The 26,502-nt window shown below is 40.8% G+C and overlaps 1 protein-coding gene across 3 annotated transcripts in view; it reads left to right on the top strand.

Annotated features, from left to right (window-relative positions):
- NEK11 (NIMA related kinase 11) overlaps positions 1 to 26,502 on the top strand; it is a 272,217-nt gene that overhangs the window by 103,261 nt on the left and 142,454 nt on the right. For all 3 annotated transcript variants that reach the window (XM_027872170.1, XM_027872168.1, XM_027872169.1), the window contains exons 7-11: positions 12,962 to 13,111; positions 13,210 to 13,288; positions 14,420 to 14,505; positions 20,399 to 20,518; positions 23,383 to 23,461. In XM_027872170.1, the coding sequence (XP_027727971.1) occupies positions 12,962 to 13,111; positions 13,210 to 13,288; positions 14,420 to 14,505; positions 20,399 to 20,518; positions 23,383 to 23,461 (514 nt within the window). The remainder of the gene's footprint in view (positions 1 to 12,961; positions 13,112 to 13,209; positions 13,289 to 14,419; positions 14,506 to 20,398; positions 20,519 to 23,382; positions 23,462 to 26,502) is intronic.

The raw sequence follows: 26,502 nt of genomic DNA, 5'->3' as shown, positions 1-26,502 counted from the left end.
TGTATGAATGTACACAAATTTTAACAAACTTATTTATTTTTATGTGCATTTATAATATGTCCCTTCCACTGATGTCCCACCCAAATGTTCAAAAGGAAAAAGAAAACGTTTTCATACACCTGCACAGTCCAGCAAAAACAAATGTTTGGTTATCCCTGAAAGTGTTTGTGTCTCCCTGCATTTTAAATTCATCAACTCTTTAGCGGGAAGTGCATGACCTGTTTTCAGCTTCAGTTCTCAGCACACATGGTTAGTAATTTAATTGATCGGAGTTCTAAAGCTTTTCTAAGTTGCTTGTCTCTTTAATATTGGAGAGAGAACATTTTCATTGTATTGATTGTTCTTGGAATTCTGCTCACTTCACTCTGTCATTTCAAAGAAATCTTCCCAGTTCTTCTGGCCCAATAATGTTCCATTACATTCATATACTGTCTGACCATTCCCCAACTGGACCTCCCCTTAGTTTCCAATTTTTTGGCCTCTATGAAAAGAGCTGCTAACAAAATGTTTTTTGTATATATAGGCCTTTTCTCTCTTAATTTGATCTTTTTGGAGTATAGACCCGGAAGTGGTCTATTTATTGTTGGGTCAAAGAGTATGCAGAATTTAGTAACTTTTTGGGCATAGCCCCAAATTGCTTTACAGAATGGCTTAACAATTTCACAGATCTATTAACAGTGGACTAATTAATGTTGTTGTTATCCTGAAGCCCTTTGAACGTTTGTCATTTTCCTCTTGCCAGTCTGATAGATCTGAGGTACAATCTCAAAGTTACTTTTATTTGCATTTTTCTAATAATTAGTGATGGAACATTTTTTTCATATTATTGTTGATAGCTTGGATATCTTCCTCTGAAAACTGCTTCTTCATATCCTATGACCTTTCTTCTATTGGGGAATGACTTTTGTATTTTGTTTTGTAATTGTTTTGTCATTTGTAATTGTTTTGTATATTTGAATCAGTTCCTTACATATCTTGGATATGAGAGCTTTATCAGAGAAACTTACTGCAAAGATTTTTTTCTCATTTCCTTCTTTCTCTCCTAATTTTAATTATGTTACTGTTTGCACAAAACCTTTTAAATTTTATGTAATTAAAATCGCCCATTTTATCTAGTGTGACCTTTTATATTCCTTATTTGTTCATGAACTCTTTGCCTCTACCTAGATCTAAAAGGCAGCTTCCTCTTTGCTCTTCTAATTTATTTATGATGTGATTTTTTTTTATATCTAGATCATGCATCTATTGGAAACTTCTCTATGTATATGGTGTGAGTCTGCTTCGTATGTATTCTGTTTCTTTTCTGTCCATGTTGTTTCTCTCTAATAGAACGGTGGCACCTTGAAGGCAGGGACTGTTTCATTTTTGTTATTATACTATCAGGCTAATTATCCTGAAAGCAGGGGAAAGGACAGTTAAGGTGAAACAGAGGAAAGTATGTGCTTTATCTAGAAGCCAGAATGTGATTTGCATTGTATTTTTTCCAAGCTACAACTGTGTCTAGGCAAATAAATCAGTTCCAGAGAAACTTAAGTTAAAAGAGACACTGGGCTGCAATCTGGTTCATCCTGCCTTATCCTCCATGCTTATCACACTATTGGCATCTAGTAAGCATTTAATAAATGCTTGTTGAATGAGTAAATGAATGAGCAAATGAAAGACACGAACATATCAGAATAAACTAAAAGCGTCTATTTCCAAATCTGAATATCATCTAAATGGAATTGATCAGCAAAACATTCTGAAGCAGAAGAAAGGTTCTCAGGAGTCCTGAATGTTTTACTGTTTATCAGGATTATTATAATTATTATTTTCTTTTCAGGGCTTTTGCAGATTTTGTGATGACAGATAGCTAAGAATGATTTGGGTTGCCTTGAGATAAGTCACTGCCCCAGTTACATTTGCAATTCATTATCAGCCTTAGTGGCAGCAATCCTCCAAATAGTTCTGGTGGGCTTAGACAGATGGTAATTTTTATGGAGTTCAGGTGTAATAAATAGGCCCAGGATCACACCTGATTGCAGCCTTCCATTTATTGCTCAGCACCTCTCTTAACTTACGTCTCTCTGGAATTAATTTATTTACCTAGACACAGTTGGTTGTACTTTGAAAAAAAGAAAATGCAAATCATGTCCTGGTTCCTAAATAAAGCCCACGTTTTCCTCTGAGTCACCTTAACTGTTTTCTCAGCTATCCTTTTCCCCTGCTTGAGATGTGGTTAGCGGAACGACTGAAAGAACAAAGGAGAATCTCTCACACACACACACACACACACACACACAATATGTCATGTACACACTGATCTGAAAAGTCTTGTAACACACACATACATAGAGCTCATGTTTATATAACACTATATGGCTAATGTGAGTATTTTATATTTTTGTCACTTCTTTGCAAACATAGCTTATCTGAGCCTCTTGGCAATCCTGCAAAGTAGGCAGTACAAACAGTATCATCCTTATCTCATAGATGACGGTGGCTTACATAGGTCACCTGACTTGTTCAAGTTCACATAACTAGTTAGTGGAAGAGGCGAACCTGAAACCCTGCCCTTTTCAGTTCAAGTCCAGGATGCTTTCCACTGGAGCCATGCACGGCTACCTACCAGTACTTTAAGCCTCACCCTTGACCTTTATCTCAGTTCCCACTGCTAGCCTGATCTAGTAGATGGTGTTCTGATGTTACTGTGGTAATTCTAGTACTAATTAATGCAAACTAGTGATGAGGTGACTGACGCAATACCTTTCTCTTCCCCTCCTTGGTTATGAGATCAAAAGATATCTACCCCTGTGGACCTGTGTATGTGTGTGCATGTATACATATATACACATACACACACAATGTGAAGGAAGGATTGGTTTTTGGAAAGATGATCAATTCAGTGTTAGACATGTTGAATTTAAGATGCTGTCAGGATACTAGATGAAGCTGTCCAGGCAGCAGTTAGAAATACAAACCTAGAGTTCTGGGGAGAATCAGGAAATGGAGTAATAGATCTAGGTGTCATGTGCAAAGCTGTAGTGCTTGAAGCCGTGGCAGTGGATGAGATGGCTGAGAGAGAGAGAGAGAGAGAGAGAGAGAGAGAGAGAGAGAGAGAGAGAAAAGAGAGCCAAGGATATAACCTTGGAAGACAAGCACATTGAAGGGGCAGAAGGAAGGCGAGAAGTCTGTGACTTTAAGTGTGGCCAGAGAGCGTTCATCCAATTTAAGTAAATACCCTCTTACTCTGTGGCCTCTGAGAAAACAAAGCCATATATTTCCTGTTCTTTAGAAAATGTTCTAAAATTTGGGGAGCCAGGCAGGCAGCTTCATTCTAATATCTGTTTAGTAGATAATTCTGTGATTGTATCATTTAATCTAAGCCAGTAATGCTTTGCTAATTTCAAAAATAGCTGCTCCAGTGAAAATTGGAACCTTTCCCAGAAGCAGGTTAAAAAGCCAAGCCTTCCCCTGTTAGAATTTATGGTATTTGTTATATAGAGCGTCGGTTTCTCCAGTAGAAACACACAGAATATGCACTTGGTGTTGGTGTTTGTTTTTAACCAAAGTCGGTTTCAATTTCTGTTCACTAATAGTCACTTCCAATGCGAGGACTAAAAGCTGTAGAATATGATGAAGAATGCCATATGGATTGCAGCCTTCAGGGCACAAAAGCACATAGAATTCATATTACATAAATTAAGGACAGTGTACATCAGTAAAAATAGTTTGAACTTCTCATTAAATTTCAAATCTGTTCCTACAAACTTTGTCAGTCCCTTAAAGCTAAAAATATAGTCATTGTCAACATCTGCTCAAGATTCAGGAGTAGGAAAAGAAAGCCAACAACGCAAACAAGAGAGAAGTTAATAGGAGAAGTAAACCTAGAGCTTATCTGATTACCTCAGTGGGTCTGTGCTTTCATCAGTGGAGGCATCTCTCTGACAGTGAAGATCCATGCCTCTCCCAAAGTCCAGCCTTGCCTGCCCATGCTGTGAAGCGGGCATCCTCGTCCTCTTGTAAATCCTCTATAGGAGTCAACCCACTGAACCAGGAGACTTCCTCCTATTCTTTGGACATTATGTGCATGTCAGTAAGGCACATGGGCTGCCCGTCAGTTATCTTTTGCCATGTGATTGACCCTTCTCTTTTTTTCAGTTCTACATTTCTCTGATAATATCCTTTATACTGTGTCTGCTTTGTAATTTTTCATTTGTAACGTTTTCATTTTCATGCCCGCCATGGACCTCTCTATGACCTTTTGGATGATCCTCAATTTCACTTCTCTCTAGACTGTAAAATTCAATGAAAACCTAGAACTTACTTATTTTCCCCTCAGGAAATCCAGAACCAATCACTATTCCCCCATTTCATCCTTCCTGGAAAGACCAGGTTAGGAGACCTGGGTGTGAATACAATGGCCTCATTCAGCATTATAAGTCCCCGAGTCTGAATTGGATTCATCTTTGGAAAAAAAAAGTCTATTCTTCTACATAACCTGAATGGTATAAGCTTCAAACCCTGACTGCCCACCCTATACTGGGCTGATCAGCCACAGCCCAACACACTGTGCCCCGACCCCCACATTGTGATGTCACTGGGCCTCTGTGAAAACGAAGGATGAACAACTGGGCATCCACCCTGTCGAGTAAGCTGGAATTTCCCCATCTTTCCTCTGGCATAGTCTTGCTTCAGTAATTCTCGGCCACTGGGAAGTCATTTCCTGATAAACCACTTGTTTAACTCTGAACTCAGAGAGAAAAATAGTCCAGATGTTAACTGAGATGAAGTGTTGCCTTTTACGTGAATTTGAGCACACACATACCACGCAAAGGTATGGTGGCGAAGTAACAGAAAGGAGACAACCTTTTTTTTTTTCTTTTAGCAATGCCTCAATTTATATCACTTTAATTCACTAAACGAACAGCTGCTTGATGTCAAACTCAAACAGAAACAGGGACCACTAGAAAACCACATGTTGACCTTATCTATGTTCTATTGTATTTTTCTTTATTTTTTTAAATATTTCCCAATGACATTTTAATTGAGTTCGGGCCTCCTGTTTGACACCTCTGGAAGACTCCGGTTCAAATCCTGACTTTGACACTTGTATACCAACTGCTTCACCTTGGGCAAATCACTTCTTCAGCGCCTCAGGCAACTCTTTTAGACAGAGGAATTGCAGATCTCCATCGCTGAAGTTGGTTTCCATATCAAGAGTTCCCCATATTGATGAAATCCTGGGTCCCAACAAAAAAATTAATAAAGTATCTGTCAAAATTATTCATGAGCCAGGTTCTTCTAATGTATAATAAGAATGTTCTAGTTTCCTACTTTGCTACTCTGCCATTAACAGGAGGTTCTTCCATTCAGGATAATGTGTTTGCATTGGTCCATCAACTCATATGTGTGAAGCATCGCAAGGGTACAGTATGGGCCCAAGCAACTGGACACCTGTTAGATATATTTGGAAGTTGCATTAGCTGGATCCTAAGGTCAGAGGACTGGAGCTCTGGAGGCCATCTGGTCTAATCCCCTCATTTTACAAATGAGGAAACTGAGGCCCAGAGAGATGAAGTCACTCGCCCAAGGTCACACAGGTAATAAATGACAGAGCCAGGATTCAAATTTAGGTCCTTTCAGTCCAAGTTCATTGCTCTTTGCACTGTGCCACAGCCCCCCAATATCCGTGTGACTAGAGTATCAGTTATAACATTGCTGCATCCATGTATTGAATGTGTCTCTTGGAGCTGTGATGGTTGGATGTAAATTCTAGGAGTGCCTGACTTCATTTTAGAGAATAGTTTATTAGTATTTCAAATAACATTAGAAGGATCTGAATATTAGAGGACACTTTCCCCAAACACCTAGGTAAAGACTATCATTTTGCTCTTGGCAAGACATGAATAATTTGAGACAAAGAACCAGAGAGCATTTGAAGGAAATGCAAAACAAAACCCCTCAAACGCCTTTCATAATATACAATCAATTTTATGCGGTAATTTTTGTGTAATTAATTTTCAGCTTAGACATAGATTTTTTTTCTTTTGAAATTGCTCTCATTGTAAGGGTGTGTCCTAATTTGTTCACTGTGGATAAGAGTTATTTCCTCCAGCCTTAACAATATTTTTCTACTGATGTTTAATCATTGTATTTTAAAAAATCACAGCAAGAAAAGTACATTGCTCTCCTTGGCCAGTTTCTTTATAAATCACATTTTTGGTATGCTAGAATTTCTTTAACATTGACTGTTTAAAATCAATTCAGTAGCAATTCGTAGAAAGTGTCCTCACCTGCCTGCTATTCATAACTCTGACAATTTGTACCGTGATGATGGTTTATCTTTGCCATGTACTTCTAGATTTCTATGCTTCCCACTCCCACGATAATGTCACACTATTTTCTTTGTTTATACAAAATTCCACAAAGTCATTTCTGTAATGGCATTTTTAAATACAAGAGCAAACATTCATTCTTACTACTTTACAACATAAACTCATTCCTTTTATTTTTATAATAATCAGTCTTGCCTGGGACATTTCCATGTACCAGTCCTGAATTCATACTTTGTGGAGCAGGGGATCAACATACATTGACTTCCTCATTATAATTTGGATTCTCTGTCACCAGGGAGTGTCCTAGTGTCCTAGACTTTGCCCAGATATCATATAGAATATATTTCACTTTTCTACCCAATTATGCTTTTTCTATAAAGATAGAAAACCTCATTATTTTGTCACCATAGCAAAGGAGTCTATGGCTGCCCCCCCCACCCCAACGACCAGATCCTAAGTGCTACTATTCTCTTCTAGCAAACCCCGGGCTGATTTGCTGCTGTTATTTATTGGTCTCTAGCTGCCACCGTATTTCCTTCTGGGTATCCTAACTTCTACTCCAGCTCGTAGAAGGGAACATGACATTTCCCCCCTACCTTGCAGAAGACAACACATTCCCCTACTTTCTTATATATATTTAAAGGAATTTACTACAAAGTATAACAAAATCAGTTGATTTTAAAAAAGGGAGGTAAAGTTGTATCAGTCAATGCTGGTATTCTGTGTATTAACTTTTCCATCAATCAATTCCAGTATTCACTCCCTGAAAACTGGGCTAGAGAACTAGCGCTTCTACTGTCTTCCTTCTCTTGGGCTAATCTCTTACTTTTTGATCTAGACTCCTGACTCAGGTCAATAGGCATGTTCTCAATTTCAAGCCAGTCTACTCTGTATTTTCTTTTGTGTGTTCTGATTTATATATGTCGTCTCCTCCATTAGAATGTAAACTCCTTGAAGGCGAGGGCTATTTTTGTTTTTTCTTTGTATCCTCAGCACTTAGCCTCCAGCCTGATACATAGCAAGTAGTAAATGCTGGTTGACTGATAGGTTGATTGGTGAATCTCAGTTTTTCTGTAATTTTCTTTCCCAATGAAATAAGCTCCCAACATGATGCCTTGCTATTGGACTAATTCATCTTCTGGTTTGTGTGGTCCTCTCATTAGGTTCCTGATTCTGTCTTTCAGTGCACCTTGCTCATTGGTAGTACCAGGGGCGTGCTAGTAAATGTTTAACAATCAGCTCTCCAGGAAAAAAAAAACCTGTAATGACACATTTCAACGTTTAGTCTGCATTATTAACATTTTCCCATCACTTTCTTAGGTCTAGACAATTAACAGAACAATAAAACAAGCCCCAATTTGTGACCTTTTTTAATTTCTAAATTTCACACTGAAAATTTAACAATTAGGTTTCAGGAAACAATTTGAACCAACTCCAGCACACCATTGAGTAGGGCTAGGATAGTAGGTGTGCCCTGAGCTCAACTAACAACTGACATTTTTCTTTAGTCTTTCTTGTTCTTCTTGCTCTAATTCTCCTTCCACCCTCCCACCTAAGACTATTGGGCTGTACTCCTCTGTAAGACTTGAGAGTTTAGAGACCTCCAGTTTGCAATAATAAAGATAGCATTTGGAACATATGGTATACAATCCAAATCTCTCTCCTTCCCCTGCCCACAAGGAAAACAGAACAGAAAAACATAATATTTACTGATATGGTTAATTACTATAGTAATGATGATAATAATAGTAATGCATATTGGCCTGTATGAAGTCCTTTATGGTTTTTAAGCTCTTTACATTTAGTTGTTTGATCCTTAGAGCAAACCCATGAGGTAGGTAGTGGGAACACTAATATGCCTGAAGAGGTGGAGGGGTTTCAGGGTGCTGAACCCCAAGATTGTGACACGGGTCTGCCTGAATGAATTCAACTCAAATCTTCTTCCAGCCAGAGAAATAGTTTATTAAAGATAAAGCATATAGGCCAGACTCCCAAGGAACCCAAACATCAGTGATCTAAATGGGGGCCAGTGTGGATAGGCCAAGTGGATCTTAAGCCATGTGACGCCCGTAAGAACGAGCGACCATGAGAGGCTCAGCCTTTGGGCTTGAGAAATCCCCAGCTTCTAAATAGGGGCTGGGGGGTTAAGGAAGCCAGATGACGCTGCTCGTAAGGACGAGCTGGCATGAGGCAGTCTCAGCCTTTTGGGTGTGAGGAAAGCTCAGCATCAGAATGGGGCAAAGGTGAATCACAAGTACAGAAAGACTGTGGGAGGGATCTAGGAGTGGCCAAGTAGTTTGGGGTGACTGGAGGAGGGGTCTAAGGAGGTCTGGATGGGAGTGGCTAGTAAGCTGGGGTGAACAGAACTCCTGGGTCCTGGACCTCTTGGCGCCTAGCTAGGATTAAGGGTGGGAAATGGCCAAAGGCCATAGGAAGGTAAAACAGTGGGAAAGACCAGTTGAAGGGGGGAGGTGGTTGAGAAAAAGGTCCAGATGTTTGGAAGGTCTCAGAGATTTGAACAGACAATGAGAATAGATAATGAAGGGAACTGAAAGGGGAGAAGTTTGCTTTCAAATGGAGCTAAAGAGAGACACACCGGAGCCAGGTTCTTTTCAGGGCCAGGGAGGAAAGGTGCATATCAAAAGGTTAACAAATGGGAGCCAAATTCCTTTTGGCGAAAAGTAGCCCTGATCTAGTCTTGAGATGGGAGTTCTTACAGGGCATGAATACATGCTGTTGGCATTCTCTGGGAGCTCCAAATGAGCAGGTAGGAGTGGAGACCAAACCCACCAAGAAGCAAAGTTTATTATATTGTTTTTCCTTCAAGACAGAGAAGGCAATGGAAGAACCAGGGAAAACAATGAGATACTGGAAGTATAAGAAGCACCTTTAATAACAATGGAGATAATCTGTCTCATGATGGCCAATGGCCCCTTTGGACAGGGAGCTGATGCAGTTCTTAGAATAGCTGTTCCCATCCCACCTATACTTGCTTCTTAAAAAAGACGACTCTTGAAACTGGAATTAGGCAGGATCTGAATAAAAGGAACATCACCTGTGGTTCTCTCTAGGTTTGTCCAAGGCTCCTGTATGCTTGTGGCCAGCTCTACCCTGCGTAAAAACCCCCTCAGCCTCGCTTCTGCCTCAGGTTTCCACTTACTCTGGTTTTCACTTTAGCAGGAGAGAATATTGCTCATCAGAAGAAATGCTGTGCTTGCTTCTCCAAGTTCTATGCCCCGCCTCTGGTTCCCCCATCTTGTGGCCCTTCAAACAGAAGATGCTCCAGGTGCTTTCTGGCACAGTAATCTGTCCTGCCTCTGAGCATGCTTGGTCCTTCTTTAGAGCCACTTTCACAGTAAACTTCATTTAGAAACTAGTGGACAGTGTGTTCTCCTTATTAATAGCTACCAAATTTCTGATACCCAAAGTGTTAGCTTGCTCTGGATACTCACTGTCCTATTTTAAAGAGTCCACAATACTCCTTTAACGCATTTGATTTTGTTTTTTTTTCCAATAAGCAAAAAGCTAATTTCTCTTCCTCTCATCCCTCCTTGAAAAATTGAAAAAAAAAAACTCTTTTAACAAATATGCACAGTCAAACAAAATAAATTCCTATGTTGGCCACATCCAAAAAATACATGTCTTGATCTCCACCCTGAGTCCATCGCCTCTCCCCTGTAAGGAGATGAGGAATGTGTCATCGTGAATACTTTGGATCTTTGTCACACAGTTAAAATTCGTATATATATATATATATATACACATAACAGACTGTCATATGATTGATTACTGATGTCATAAAGTAATTTCACAATAGAGTTTTCTTTATTCTTTTTTGTTCCTGTGTCTTCCTTATTCATTTATGCTGTGTTTTTATTTTTCATCTTTGTGTGCCCAGTGACACACACAGTGCCTTCAACATGATAAATACTTAATAAATGTCAGTGTAGTAGGCTTTACAGTAGGAGGACTCTGTAGGCAGAAAGGAGGGTTTACAGCCTGGCTTCATCAGTTTCTAGGAGGTGTAGTTTCAAAGAAATAGTGTTGGAGATTGTTTCTTTTTTCTTTTTAAATAGTCTTTTATTTTCCCCCCAAATTACAGGTAAAACAATTTTTAACATTTTTTTTGTTTTGAGTTCCGATTTTATCCATTCTTCCCTCCCCTCCTCCCTCTATGAGACAGTGAGCATCCTGATATAGGTTATACATGTGTAATCATGTAAAACATTTCCATATTAGTAATTTTGTGGAAGAAAACCTAGGAAGAAAGGAAGAAAGAGAAAGAAAGGAAGGAAGGAAGAAAGGAAAGGAAGGAAAGAAATAAAGAACTAGTATGCTTTGGTCTGTTTTCAGACACCATCAGTTCTTTCTGTGGAGGTGAATAGCATTTTTCATCATGAGTCTTTTGGGATTGCCTTGGATCGTTGTATTGTTGAGAATAGCTAAGTCACTCCCAGATGTTCATCTTACAATGTTGCTGTGACTGTGTACAGTGTTCTCTTGGTTCTGCTCACTTCATTCTGTATCTGTTCATTTAAGTCTTTGCAGGTTATTTTCTGAAATCATCCTGCTTGTCATTTCCTATAGCACAGTAATATTCCATTACATTTATATACCACAATTTGTTCAGCCATTCCTCAATTGAAGGGCATCCCCTCAATTTCCAATTCTTTGCCACCGCAAAAAAAGCTGCTATAAATGTTTTTGTGCAATCCTTTTTAGAGACACTTTCAAGGGAAGTGTTTGGAGACAGAGTAGGGATTTTCTAAGTGAGACATGGTGGTGGCAGAGATATTGGGCATGGAGGAGATGATTGGTGAGTGAATCCAGGCTCCCTGGAGGCTGCTGCTGCTTTCGTCCCCTGGGTTAGAGGAACAGGAGTGTCTGATTTTCCCCAGCTGAGAGTTTGGGCAGCTAGTGAAGTACCACTTAAGCCCTCCTTTTCCAATTCCAATTTCAGATTATCAGATGTTTGCAAAGCACTTATGAGCATAGTGCCTGGCACGTAATAGACATTTAATAAAAGTGCATTCCATTTCTCTCTCCCTCCCATCCCAGAGGATGGTTTGTTTTCACTTTGTCCTGGGATAAAATGAATTAGAGTTTGCTGTTTGGGCTAGGGCTGGGAGGTTGGATCATACCTTCTCATTCACTCCTCTCCTGTCCTTACACCTAGACGAAGAAAGATCCCTGCAGGTGTGGAGTCGAGGGCAGTGACTAGTGAGTAGGAGTTGTCTGGTTGGAGAAAAAAAAGGATGTGGCTGAACCTACCTGATAGCACTGAAGGTGGAGTCCAGAGGGGGGAGCACTCCTCCAGTTTCTACCTTCAGATTTCTATCTGGATTCATACAAAAGGCTAGATCCAATTGGATTGTGTCAAATCTTACAAACCCAAATTTCTTTGCAAATCGACTGAAAAATTACAATATTACAGTAGCAATATTGACCAGATCTCTTTAAGAAGATTTTCTTATGACTTAGACGTGCTTTCTTTCAGGGTTACTTCAAAACTGTTTTGGACATATACAGGACTTGAGTGCTCTGGACTGTCATACTCAGAACAGATTTTTTTTAATAGGATGATTTTTTTTTTGGCTAGGCAATGGGGTTAAGTGACTTGCCCAGGGTCACACAGCTAGTAAGTGTTATGTGTCTGGGGCCGGATTTGAACTCAGGTCTTCCTGAATCCAGGGCCAGAGCTCTATCCACTGTGCCACCTGGCTGCCCCAATAGGATGATTTCATCAGTGTGGGGAAATCTAAATGGGAAAATTCCCTTCACCAATACAGATAAGCAGTTCTGTAACTTACAGTCTTAGAAAATTGCCTGGGAGCACCAACAAGTTAAATAACTGTCCATGACCACTTAGCTAGCATATGCCAAAGGCATGGCTTGAACCCTGATTTTCCTGACTCCAAGACCAGTCCTTTACTCATTATGCCCAGCTGAATATCAAATAAGCATTAGAATACTCAGTTGTCCATGCAGGTAGCTATCTGCCTGCAAAAGGGATGGAAGATATCATAAGATTGGTAAACAATGATATTAATAGCTCTGTGTGTGTGTGTGTGTGTGTGTGTGTGTGTGTGTTATCTCATTTGGTTTTCATAACAAACCTGTGAGGTAGGTGCTTTTACTATTATTCCTTATTCTACAGCTGAAGAAATGACGGCTGAGAGTTCAGTAATTTGCCCAAGGTTCCATGCCTAATGCGTGTCTGAGACAGGATTTGAATTCAGGTCTTTCTAATTCCAAGTCCAGTGCTCCATGCACCATGCCACCCAACTGTCTTAGTAAAGAATGCTGATTTCTCTCCAGTGAAAAAGGAAAGTTGAGGGTTATAAATGTTTGGAAATCTCTGCCTCAGACTGACAAGGCGTTCGTGTGTGTTTTTTCTCTAGTTCCGTAGGTGTCCAAGATTAGCTTCTGTTTGCCCATTTCACTTCTATCTCTGCAAATCTATGTTGAATAGATAGGACCAGTATGGAGGTGGGATTTTCTATCAGGCAAGGAAAGTACATGGAGGTGCTTCACGGTCAAGCTCTAATGGGCTCGTGACTGTGGGTGATAAACGCATCTGGAGTCACACCTTACCCTCCTTTTCCCCACACCGCCATTTAAAATCTTTGTTTCTGTTCTTCTAGGTCACTGGCATGCATTCTCTATGAGCTGTGCTGCATGAATCACGCATTCACTGGTCACAATTTCTTGTCCATTGTTTTAAAAATCGTTGAAGGTGACACGCCTTCTCTTCCTGTTAGATACCCAGAGGAGCTGAATGCCATCATGCGAAGGTAGATGAAATACAGGTTTTCTTCACCCATGTGACTTTGGCTTTGAATTTATATTTTCAGGCTTTTGAAAAAAATGTTTTTCTTTTTAAACATTACAGCATGTTGAACAAGAGTCCTTCATTGAGACCGTCAGCGATGGAAATTTTAAAAATCCCTTACATTGATGAACAGCTGCAGGTATTTGTATGAGAAAGATCCAGAAGAACCCTTATTAGCATTTAAATAAAAATCACGAGCCTTGAAGAGATGCTTTTGGGAGGAAGATGCATTAGGATTCATTGGGAATAGGAAAAATGAGATTAAAATGTAGGGAAGAGACTTCTCAGATATGACAGCTCATTCATAAGAGAGGATCCCTGGTGCAAACCTAGCTGTAGGGAGTCAATGTTTAAGATTTGCACGCTAGCCAAAGGCCATCCTGCATGTCATGAGTTTTAGTGTTATTACCAAACACTCAGTGAATATGTGATGAGAAAGACGAGAGAATACTGAAATTTGGCATTTTCCTAGACCATCCTTGAGGGGAGGGACTGTTTCTTTTTAGTCTTTGAATCCCCACCCAGCTCCTGGATAGTACCTTGCATATAGTTAACTCAAAGTGCCAAATAAATGTTTATTGATTTGAATGTAATCTTGCCCTCTTATTATAGATCTTAGTGATCTTTCCATTAAATTATGTGAATTTATTTTAGAATGTAAGTTCCTTGAGGGCAGGAAGTAGTTTTGCCTTTTTTTGTACTCCAAGTATTTAGCACGGTGTCTGGCACAGAATGAGTGCTTAATAAATGCTTGTTGGTTGATTTATGCTGTTTCTGCGTAGATGGCACACCGTAAATGGTGAGCTGGCTTTGTGTAGATGGTCAGAAGGAAGTTGATTATTCACTCTTTGGGAGTATTTTGGTCCTTACTATTTTAGGTTAGAGTCTAACTCTTTTATTTGACCAAAGTAGATCTCAGAGAGACCATTTGTCTTCCAAAAACTTTTATTGCACTCTTGTCTGGTTCAACAAGATGATGTCCACATGCTTTGATTGATGAAATGCAGTTTTTAAGGGGCAGAGGGAAGGGCAGTGAAGTTATCAGCTAATGTCTTATTAAACTATGTTGTCTGAGACACACCCCACTTGGTTAAAGGAGGAGGAAGAAGTGAACAGGGGCCCCATTCTCAGGCTTTTGCTTTGGTTGATGATGTGTTGTTAGTATGTGGATGGTTTGTGGGTTGGAGGTGAAGTAGATGGAAATGTCATATGACAATTTTGTGCCTCCGGAAGGAGTGTTAACTTTGTCAGGATTGCTGTTCTTTTGCAGTGCATGATGTGTAAATATTCCAGCATGACTCTGGAAGACAAGAACCTGAACTGCCAGATGGAATCAGCTCATCTCATTAATGCCGTGTGAGTAAATTGGTTTTTTGTTAAAAAAAAAAAAGCCGCACTTCAGGCTAGAAGATCATTTAGCACATTTATCTTTATAGGTCTGTGAATGCTGAGTTTGTTGTAGGAGGGCTCCCCAAGTCCACGAATGCTGTGCAGAGAAGCAGGGGTGGCTCGGTGACATTGTGTCCCAAAGTCCTTTTCTCCAGTGGAAGCAAATGGAAGTCATAAAAGCTTAAACCAATACACAGCCCACCCATCTGTAGGGTATCACTGTCATTATCTTGCAAATATATTGAGAAATTAATACCCAAAGCATTTAGTGATATTCACACTGATGCACCTTCCATACAGGAAATACAAATGACTTCCATTTATTGTTTGCTTAATTTAAAACTGGCAAAATATTATTCGTAACCCTCTTTTGAAAAAAAAATCCCCGTGAGAATCAATGGAAAATTAAAAAAAAAAGTTTCGCTAAGATACATATACTCTGAAATAAGAACGAGAGAATGGGTGCTTTTAAAAGTCTTTAATTATGATGTCTTGGATTTCCACCTTATGTCATCCAAGCTTTTTGTTTTATTGAGAGCAGAGCTGGTCCTGTGATTTCAGAAGTCTAATTTCTTTTCCATGTGATAGCCCTTCAAATGCTTAAAGACATTTAAAGTTGGCTCTCCCCTCACCAACCTCTCCACCCAAGTCTGCTCTTCTAACCATCTCTAGTTCCTTCAGTCTCTCCTTATATGCCATGTTCTAGTGGCCCATCACCATTTCTCTCGCCCTCCTTTGGATCAAGGAATCTTAGAATTTCAGAGGCAAAAGGGACAAGTAGTTCGACCCACTCCTGAAGATGTTCCATCTCTAATATAACTGACAATTAGTCAATCATGTTGTCTAGCTTATCAGTGGCCTTCCTAACACATGGCTCTCAGAAGCTAAAACAATACTCCACATTTGGTCTGATCAGACTTTTGTTCTACCTACAGCATCCTTCTTAATGCACATTTACTTTCTCGGCCACATAAAAATAACATTGGCTCGTTTTGGGCATGTAGTCCACTAACCCTTGCAGATCTTTTTTCTTATTGACTGTTGTTTATCTATGCCTTCCCCATCTTAGACCTGTAATGCTGAGTATTAAACTCAAATGTAAGACTTTACATTTATCCTAATTAGATTTGGCCCCAAATTGTAGCCTGCCAAGATCTTTTTGGCTTCTGACTCTGACTTCCAACATGGTAGCTGTCCTCTATGGTTTTGTGCCAGTTTCAGGTCTGATGAACATGTTGTCTGTGGCTTTATCCAAGCTCTGTCCTGTTACATTTACATGCTTGGAGTGATCATCACAAATATGCGATTGATATTGATAAAGCACTTAGCATCATGCTTGGTATACAGCAGGTACTTAATAAATCTTCTCTTCCCTTCCCCTATTGATATTGGTATTCCAGCCTACCTGGATGAGAACAGGAAAGGATAATCCGATCTCCTCATTTTACAGATGAGGAAACTGAAGCCCATGCCATTTTCTGAATCCCTTTTTTATTTATGAGAAAATTTAAAATCCTTCTTTCCCCCCAGCCTTAACAGCTATAATATCTACCACAGAATCACAAAATATTAGAGTTGGAAAGATCTTTAGTAATCATTGAGTTAAATTCTTCTATATATGAGAACATCGAGGCCTTGCTTGAGATTTCACACTGAATGTATACTAACAGCACTTAGTGTATTACTTCTAGATCTCCTTACCCTCGGTCAAGTAGCTGTCCCATTCTGGCATGTTTACTTGTCATCAGTGATTCTATCTAAATGGAGGAATAACACCAGCTCATGAGGCTTGGGGCTACTGAGGGCAGTTCAGGTTTGCCTTTAAAGACACTTATGAGGGAACAGCAGCAGAGGTTTACACCAGAAAGCCCATTTTTCTGTGGCCAGTCACCAGGCCACCATGTCACTCAGCACCACAGTTGTTGTCCCCAGGAACGCAGAATGACTAACACACTTGACGGCTTTCCTAGTACTACAATAACTCTGCTCACTTAGTAGCAATTTCTTTAGCATGCATAACACTACCCTTGTGGAAAAGATTTAGACAGTATTATATTCAGGGAGAGTGTTTGATTTATGGCCATTTGACCATGAGGGTATTTTGAGTTGCTTGTATATAAAACATTCGTGCTTTGAAAAAAACTGTGTGAGGAGGGGATTGGGGCCCTCTTAAGTAAGATAAGTGGGAAAGAGAAAAATTTTGAACTCAGGCTAGGTTTCTACAGATAGAAGCAGAGAAAAGAGATCTGTTTCAATTGCTTCATTGAAAATTGGGGTGTTTTGGGCCTGAATTATCAGAGTAATTGATTCAATTTCAGTCCCTTGGACTCATCACCTTTACGTACAGACTGGAAAGTGTAGCTATCTAATCTTAATGTATAAAATCTGGGGACCAGAGTTCAACACTGAGCCTCCCAATGAGTCATCTCGTGACATTGGATTTAGCTTTCTTGGCCTTACTTAAGAGTAGCTAGATTTGGACTCTGATCCCTTTACTCACCTGAGGGGGGATGTTGTTGCAACTTCTCCAGAAATAAATCTATTTGATTATATTCATATTCATAGAGGAACAGGGTAACTTAGACAAGTCAAATCAAAAAGTAGTTCCCAAATCTCATTTTATTCTCCCCTATCAAATCTATTAGAGTTGTGAAGATCCATTTAAGTTTTCTCTTCCCTCTATGACTTATGATATTGTAACTAAACAAAAGCTATTTGTTGAGTGCTAGAGGAAAGAAACCCAACTTTCATCCTAGGCTCTAGGTTGGGTTCCCAATAATGGTGTAAGGGTGAATGTTAGGGTACCAGACAGAATTTTTCAAAGGTTCCCTACTTCAGCACACTATCCACATGAATGCCTTCCCCATATATTTTGAGCTTTCTTATCCATCTTTAACTCCCTGACCGTTGGTCTCCCCATCTGCTGAGGTGAAATTCTCACATTTGGTTCCAGAGACATTCTAGGGATGTGAGGATGTATTGGGGCACATCTGAGGCGTGTCGGGAGAGAAGGCCCATTTAGATAGAAACTTACGTGTTTCTATTCACATGAAAGTAAGTCTGGGCAGCCTAGAGTAGAACCCTACTTTCTTGGGTCCACCTTGGAGAAAACCATAATGAACCAAAGTTCTGGGGTCAGTCTAGGGCTAATGAAGTTATATATCCACAGATAAAGCCATCTTTCCATGCAGACATATAATGCAAGGCTCTCTGCCCTAAAATATTTTCCCCACAGGCCTGCTAATGCCCGAAGTTAGTCTGATGATTAGAGACTATGAACTGAGACCTGGAAGGTATTGTAGACATCATCTGCTCGTGGGATAACAGGATTGTAGCAGGGGCTTTTCCCTTTATTTGTGTGCTGGACCCCTTTGGTGGTCTGGTGAAGACTGTGGATTCCTTCTCAGAATATTGTTTGTAAATGCATAAAATAAAATATGTAGGGTTAAAAGGAAATTAATTATATTGAAATATAGTTATTAAAATGTTAAAAAAATCTCATGGAATCTGGAACTAAAAACTTTTTAAAAGATGTTAAAAATTGTTTTAACATGTAATTGGGGAAAAATAAAATATTTTATTAAAAAACCCCAAAAATTTTCATGGACCCCAGGTTAAGGTCTTATTGATTACAGGATCATAGATCTAGAAATGGGAGAGACCTTCACCGGCCATCAAATCCAAGCCTGGATCATCAAATCCTGCCTGGTACTGGCACTGTCCTTGCGACTGCTCTGGAAACAATCTCTGCTCATATATGTGTATATACATATATGTATACATATGTATGTATGTATATATACACATCTGTGATGAGGTCTAGATTCTTGGGGTTTGGGGACCCCAAAATCATGGCATGGCAGGCCCGAATGAATTTGACCCAAATCTTCTTTTGGCCAGAGACAAAGTTTTATTAGGGATGGGCCATACAGGCCAGACTCTTAAGGAATCTGAACATTAGTGACACCCGTAAAGAGGAGCAGGCATGAGGAAATCTCAGCGTTTAATGGGGCCAGGGTGGATCTTATATACACTCAGATAATTTTGGGTGTTCAGAGGAGGGCCTGGGAGAAAGATTCTGAAGCTGGGGTGAGTTTAGGAAGAATTCCAATGGGAATGTCTGGGAGGTTGAATAGACAATGAGAATAGACAATGGAACAAAGAACTGGAAGGAAGAGGTTGATAAGATCAAAGGTAGAATCAAAAGACTAGACTTCTTTAAAGAGAGATCTGGAGAGCCAGTCTATCAGAATAAAGAAAAGATAATGAAAAGCCAGTTGAGTGGAGTATAGCCTCAGGCAACTGTTTGAGACCAGAGTGAGGTCAAATAAAGTTTAAGGGTTTTCTGGGGCCCATCGACAAGTGGGACCAAAATTCTTTTTGGGGTGAGGGGCAAAGGTCTCAGCTTGGGCCCATACCCCATCACATGCATATACATATACGTATGTGTATACACCCACCCACACACACACATATATATAAATATACATTTCCCCAGATAGCCATATATATCTGGAATGGATCAGAGAGATCTAGTTCAACTCCCCTATTTTACAGATGAGAAAACTGAGGTCTAGAGAGGCCATGCATGGAACAAGTGGCAGAGCCCGGTCTTCTGACTCCAAATCCAAATCCAGTTCTCCCTGATATCCTTTTCCCATCCCCAAGTCTATGAGAAACTGATTCTCCTTCATCTTGTAAAGCCTGGTTGTCCCTGAGCTGCCATGATACCTGCCTTCCTTTGTCAGCCCCAACAGGGAGATGTAGATCAGTCCTATAATGGTGAAAAGGTAGGAACTCTGTAGCCAGGATACAGTTATTGGGGAAAATGAAAATCCCTGGAAAATTTGGATGCAAAATTTATGCAAACTACCTTTGAGAGAGTTGTAATGGGAATGAATGGTCTTACAGCCCCCTGGGTGGGATGTACTTTTTCTCTAACTGCTCCTTGCATCCCCTTGACCCCCCCTTTTCAGTTTTTTTCCCATTATGTTCATTCTTTAATAATAGAGATGTCCCTAATTATGTAGGGCAGCTAGGTGGCACAGTGGATAGAGCACCAACCTGAGTTCAAATCTGGCCTAGATATTTACTCGCTGTGTGACCCTGTGCAAGTCACTTCACCCTGTTTGCCTCAGTTTCCTCAGCTGTAAAATGAGCTGGAGAAGCAAATGGCGAACCACTCCACTGTCTTTGCTAAGAAAACCCTAAAAGGGGTCATGAAGAGTCAGACACAACTGAAAAGCCACTGAACATACAACACATGATCAAAGATCTTACCTTAAGTGGATTCATTCAGTCAGTCACATACAATACAGGATCATGTTCCTATAAATTGCCCAGTTCCCTGTGGATTGCTGCTTGGGTACTAAAAAGACATAAAATACCCGTCGCAATAGACACGAAGCTATTCTTGCCTAACCTCCCCCCATACCAAGTGCTGACTATATCTCAAAACAGGTGTAAGAAGTGTTCCTTTGAATTCCTTGACATCTTTTGACAGAAAACAGCTCAGTTTCTAAAAGTCTTTTCCTGCTTATTTCACCAATGACTGATGAGGCTCAGTCTAAGCTAGGAAGTTATGAATTACAAAAACCAGTCATTAACAACAAAATGAGCAGGTATTTGGATAGTTTACATAATTTGCTTTTAAATGAAAGTCTAATTTGAAAATGATTGCCTATTAGCCACCATCCTACTTGGCTCATTCCCTAACTCCATGATTTCTGCCTTGACTTCCTGACATGTTTCAGCTCTCTCTGTAACATAATGATGCTAATGTAAAATATTTATTTCTTTTTTCCAATATCGTTTGGCGTGGGAACGTGGGTGTATTGTGGGGGCCTTTTATTGTTTGTAGGCAGAGAAAGATCCATTTACAGACCCTGCGGGAGCTGTCCGAAGTACAGAAAATGACTCCGCGAGAGAGAATGAGACTGAGGAAGCTGCATGCAGCTGATGAGAGAGAAGAGAAGCTTAAGTAAGGCGCCTTTCAAGATCTTCACCCTGGTAGATAACTGTCCGGGCAGCTTCTGTAATTCGTCAAGCCAGAGGGATCCGCGTGAACATGATTTATAGTCTAATAGTAGGCACGCCACTCCCTGTTAAGTGAAGGACTGCCTATCAGGCCATTACTGATAAAATAGAATCTGCCATAACTAGGGTAGTGCAGCCAGAACCTCTTCCCAGGCATCAACGTTGGTCAGGTGGGGGCCGAGGACCTGCTTCCTCTTTGCAGTAGTTTTAAAAAGTAGTAACCCATAGTAGTTGTGAGACTTCTTTTCTTATGTGTCAGGGGCCACCAGCTTATACCCCTTATGTGAGTTGGGGGAAAGGCTAGCCCCGGGAGAGTGCAAGGCAGCTCAATCATGGTCTGGTAGAGTTTGGAGAAGGGAGAAGTGATGGGCTCCTCTTTTCCTGGCAGAAATGTATCCCTGTAAGATTAGGGGGAACTAGCAAGCTCTGGGAGGAGTGGGATCAAGGGCCATCAGAGGTCAGGGCAGGATGGAAGGTATAAGCTATGCCTTCTCCTGGCATTACTTGGAGTCCAGTTATCTTTCCCAGCATCTGCCTGCCTGGCCACTCCCTTACCCCCAAATAAACTGGCTCTAAGTGCTGGGATTCCTAGGTGTGGCTCTGAACATAACAATAATTAAAATCCTAATAGCTGCCATTTCTATAGCACTGTGCTATGCACTTTACCAGTGTTACCTCATCTGATCGCACAGCAACCCTGGGAGGTAGGTGCTGTTATTATCCCCATCTTAGAGATGAGTCGACAGAGGCAAAGAGAGGTTAAGGGACTTTCCCAGGGTCACAAAGCTAGTAAGTGTCAGAGGTTGGATTTGAATTTAGGTCTTCTTGGCACTGTCCACCGTGCCACTTGGCTGCCCTAATGAATTGAGAAGTTACATTATAACAGACCCCTTTTGTACCATCAACTAGCAAGAGATGGTGAAATTGTGGAGGGGGTGAATAGGATTACTCCCCTCACTCCCCACTCAGCTGCCGCTTTCTGGGATTCCTTGTGGATTTCCTGTAAGGTATAATAGCCCCAGGGGAAGCTGTCATCTGCCATGTTCTCTGGGGAGCGAATATGCCACAACTCATCTTCCCAGAGAAGAGCTTGTTTGTATAAAATGGTGGACTTAAGTAAGAAGAGGAAGAAATGGGAAAGGAGAGAAGTTTTTTTGTGTGTGAAATAAACCTTTTAAAAAGCACATGTTCAGGCCATGCTGAGAGTTCGCCCTGCTTCTTGGAGGCCATTTCTGAACTGCCTCGGACAAAGCTCCACTATTCTGAAACTGTCCAAGCCTTTTAGGGGTTATCTCGGGCCTTACTGTCAGCGTTCCCCAGGGGCTTCATTGCCACTTATCACCTCTGGGGATGGGAGGTGGCCAGCAAAGCAAAGACAAGGAAGGAACCTCATTCTCTCACCTTTCACTCCTTGCCAGCCTCCCCAGTAAAGCGATTTAGGAAGGAGAAGCTGCTGCTGGCGGCTGAAAGGGAGTCTAGGAAGGATCTGTCCATTTCATTGATTCTGGCCCCACATCCTGTTCAGCCCTGGGTTGTTGAGTGAAAGATATATTTCCTAATCTTACCAAAAAATACCTCATCCCTCAAAAAAAAGAAAAAGGAAAAAGAAAGAAGAAAAGGAAATGTCTTGACTTTGTACAAAGGGGAAAAACAATTTGCATTTTGTTCATAGTCTTTACAAAGATTATTATATTATAAGAATTTGAATTTGAAAACCTATGGACACAGCTGGGCATTTTTGCCAGCATCTTTTGGAAACACAAGGTGAGAGAGAGAGAGAGAGAGAGAGAGAGAGAGAGAGAGTGTGTGTGTGTGTGTTACACCTGCTTTTAGGAGGAAAGGCTATAAAGAACATTTTAAGGTTTTCACAGCATCATCAGGAATGGCCATTTGCAGAGTTATATCTGCTTAGACTTATAAAAATGCTTGTAAGGACAGAGAAATAACTCAAGTAGGAAGGAATGAAAAATGCATTTTCTCCTTAACATATCCTTTATTTAACAAGGAGAAAAGTCTCCACCAGAGTTTGGCATGGGTTTAACTGAAGCAAAATGTGCCGATACATTGCTTTCGTGACTCTCCCAACTTAAAGGTTGTCCTTACCCCTGACATAATAATTCTTCTTTCCTTTTACATGTGGATATCCCAAGGATTGGTGATTTTATAGGTGTTGGAACTTACAGATTAAGATCAAACTTTTTGTGGCTTAATAGATTCCGGATCGGAAGGAACCTTAGAGGTCATCTCATTTTATAGCTGAGGAAACTGAGTCACTGACTTGCCCAAGGCCACAGATAGAGTAAGTTCCAGAGGCACATTTGAACCCAGGTCTTCTGACTGTGCTGCCAGTGTTCTTTACTGGGTACTCTGCTGCCTTCTTCAATCCAACGAGAGTTGCCTGAGGAACCTAGGGGACAAGTGACTTGCCCAGGGTCATAGAGATAAGCTAATAAATGCCAGAAGCAGGCTTTGAACCAAAGGCTTTAAAACTCCAAACCTGTCACTATATGGCAGATATTTCTAGAGCCTGAATATTTTCTCTTCCTGTGAGGTCTAAGTTTCATAAAGGGCTGTTGAGGATGCCAGGAGCATCTTATGTATCTTGGATGCCACGTAAACTCTGGGTCAGAGTTTAGGAGGTAGGAGATGGGAGGGGGGGGAAGCTTTGTCCAGGACCCAGACTTATCTTGGCAGCCAGAAATCTCCCCTCTGTTACGGGAGAAAAACGGACTTAGCCTGTGTGATGCTGGTGTAATTTTTACCTACGTGTATTATGCTTACATCTGTGCACGCACTCTTGATTTGCAGAAAGTTAGCTGAAGAAAAATACGAGCAGAATACCAAGCGAATGCAAGCACTGCGATCCCGGCACTTTCGGCAGCTGCAGGTAAGTCTTCTTGCATGTGTACTGGATGCCTCACACCTGTTCTTGGCTCCCATTCTACATTTGGGTTACCCGGGGTTGGCACCCTTGGCTCACTGCCTGTTGTGGCTTTCCAGGGAAGAGCATCAGGATACATCTAAATGCTTTATTGGTACACATCACTTTAGGCAAATTACTAAATTCAATAAAATTAAAAAATTGTAATTTTAATAAATAAATTTAATAAAATTAAATTCCTAAAATATATTACTATGTAAAAGAGTCGAATGTCTCCATAGCCTAAAAACTTAGAATTGTATATTTGTAAGGGCGTATCCTTCCTTCCATCCAGCCCTAAAGAATCATAGATGCTGATCTGAGAGGGATCAGAGGGCCATATCATCCAGCCCCCTTATGTTACAGATGAGGAAACTGAGGCCCGGGGAAGTTAAGTGAATTGCCCAAAGTTGCAAAGCTAGCAAGGACCAGAAACAGGATTTGAACCCAGATCCTCTGAATTCACAGCAACTGCTTTTTTTTTTTTTGTGGCTATACTATGTTTGCTCCATACTTGCTGAGGATGATAGCACTTATATAGAGCTTTAGTAATTTGCAAATGTTATCTCATTTTATTTTATCCTCACAACAACCATGGGAGATATGTACTGTTATTATTCCCATTTTATGTATTAGTAAACTGAGACATGCTTGGGTTAAGTGACTTGCCCAGGGTTGCACAGCTTGTAAATTTCTGATGCTGGATTTGAACTCAGCTCTTCCTGACTCCAGGCTTGGAGGCTCTATCTACTGTATTACCTGCCTTACTGTGCTGCATTTCCCCTCCCCAAATGTCATTCAAGCAGGGGTCCAGGGTGTCCTGCCTTTGTCATTGTTTACCCTCGTTATGATAATGGTGGCCTACGCTGGTCTGATTTTGCACATACCCACATGCCACCCTCCTGTTGCCTGACAAATGATTTTTGAGAGTCACACTGGAGGAAAAATCCATCCCTCTGAGACCATCTAGTTGGTTAAAGGGAAGGGAATAAGCATTGACATAATGCCTCCTGTGTGCCAGGCACTGTGCGGAGTGCTTTACAATGAGTATCTCATTGGATGAGCCCTTCTAAACTTAGCTAGGCTAGTCCTTGGACATCTGACCACATCACAGAGTCTGTATTTGAAGCCTTTCTGGCTTGGCAGAACTACCAAAGCTTGTACCCCAGTGGCACAGCTTTATCACAGTCTGGATCAAGCACTGGGCTTAGAGCAAGGAAGACCTAGGTTCAAAACCTGCCTCTGATATTGTCTAGCTATGTGACCCAGAGTTTAATCTCTCAGCCTCAGTTTCCTCATCTGTAGAATGAGGAATCACTTTACAATAAAACTGGCCTCCTGGTAAAAGTAATACTTGCATGTAATCGCATTGCTTGGAAGCTGCTTGGATGTTTCAAAATACAGTCATCTGTCTAGGAGGGGCCTGTCCTAAAGTCTACCAGGCTCTCCCATGTCCTCGGGAGGCATATTCACCTCCTCTGAGTCTCTGGGTCATGCTCAGAGCCTCACACATGTTCTGATTCTGCCGGGGGTATATGCCCATTTCTGATCCGCGGAGGGATCCTCTGTCATGATTGGGGCTGGCAGTAGGGCCCAAAGACGGCCTTGTGGGGTAAGGGGCAGAGGGTTGCTCATTGCCTGCCACACTTCTGAGAACTGGCGATCAGGAGCAGATTCAAGGAGGTCACAGCAGGTTTTTTCCTCTTGCTTTGGCTGACCAGGGGTCCGAAGGCTTCCCACAAGGGTCTCTCCTTGCAGTTGAATCTGTCTCTTTTGCTTTCATCCCTAGGTAGAGAGTGGAATCTCTGCTCTCTGTGGCCTCTCCTACCTACTGGAGTCAGTTATGAGTTCATGTACAGGACAGATACTCTCTGTGTCTCACTCCCACTTTGGCTGGGTTCACAGGCATGAAAACACAAGAATACTTAGCTGAATCCCAGCTCTAAATGGGCAACCAGTGGGTTCTGGATGACCTGCAGATATTAGGGGACTATAGGGTTTCATATCGAGGCAGACAAAGGAAGCTGGGATTCCCTTTCCAGAGGGTGTAAACCCCAGGTTCTCATCATGAGTAAGTCACAGAATCCTAAGCACAGGGTTGGGGGGATTTCTTTCAAGTCAGGAGAGGGGCTCATGAATCTTTATTCGTCATGCTAGTCATCTTGAGCTGTCCATCCTCCAGCTCTGGGTGAAAGGGCTCAGCAATTTATAGAGGAGCAGTTTATTCCTAAATGACCAGGACAGGACAAAGACAAACACACAAATTTCCTGAGATTGGAAATTGAAAAGCAAAGACACAGAAATATTTGCTTTAAGGGATCTAATAAGCTACTTAATACTTTATTCTTGAAGTAACTCTGTGGCATCTAAGAATGCAGTTAATACTATCATCTTAAAACAGTGGCATGTCTGATCATTTATTTTGTTTTCTGAGTCCCTTATTTATCTTCTTAGGACACAAATATTTCTTTGTTGTTTTTGTTTTCTGGTATAATCTTTATTTAGGAGAGAAGGTTGCTATGGTATCAATACCTACCACTGTCATATATGTGTATACATATGTGAATATGTATATATGTATGTGTGTGTATGTGTATAGATACAAGTATATATGTATGTATATATCTTTATCTCTATATTTCTTTCTGTATATCTATCTATATCTATTTTTCCATGTATTTACCTGTATCTATCTACCTCTGTCTATCTACCTCTCTTTCTTTATTTCTTTTCTTCCTTCCTTCCCTTCTTCCTTCTTTCATTCCTTCTTTCTTTCTCTCTCCCTTCCTTTTTTTCTTTCCCTCTTCCTTCCTTCCGTTCTTTCTTTTTCTTCCTTCCTTTCTTTCTTTTTCTTCCTTCCTTCCTTTCTTCCTTCCTTCCTTCCTTCCTTCCTTCCTTTCTTTCTTTCTTTCTTTCTTCCTTCCTTCCTTCCTTTCTTTCTTTCTTTCTTTCTCCCTTCCTTTTTTCTTTCCCTCTTCCTTCCTTCCTTTCTTTCTTTTTCTTCCTTC

Source organism: Vombatus ursinus, unplaced genomic scaffold (assembly GCF_900497805.2).
Source record: "Vombatus ursinus unplaced genomic scaffold, bare-nosed wombat genome assembly UNPS02014799.1, whole genome shotgun sequence".
In the NCBI taxonomy this organism is placed as follows: Eukaryota; Metazoa; Chordata; class Mammalia; order Diprotodontia; family Vombatidae; genus Vombatus; species Vombatus ursinus.
The sequence above is the reverse complement of the archived record's forward strand: the minus strand, read 5'-3'. Positions and strand labels throughout refer to the sequence as shown.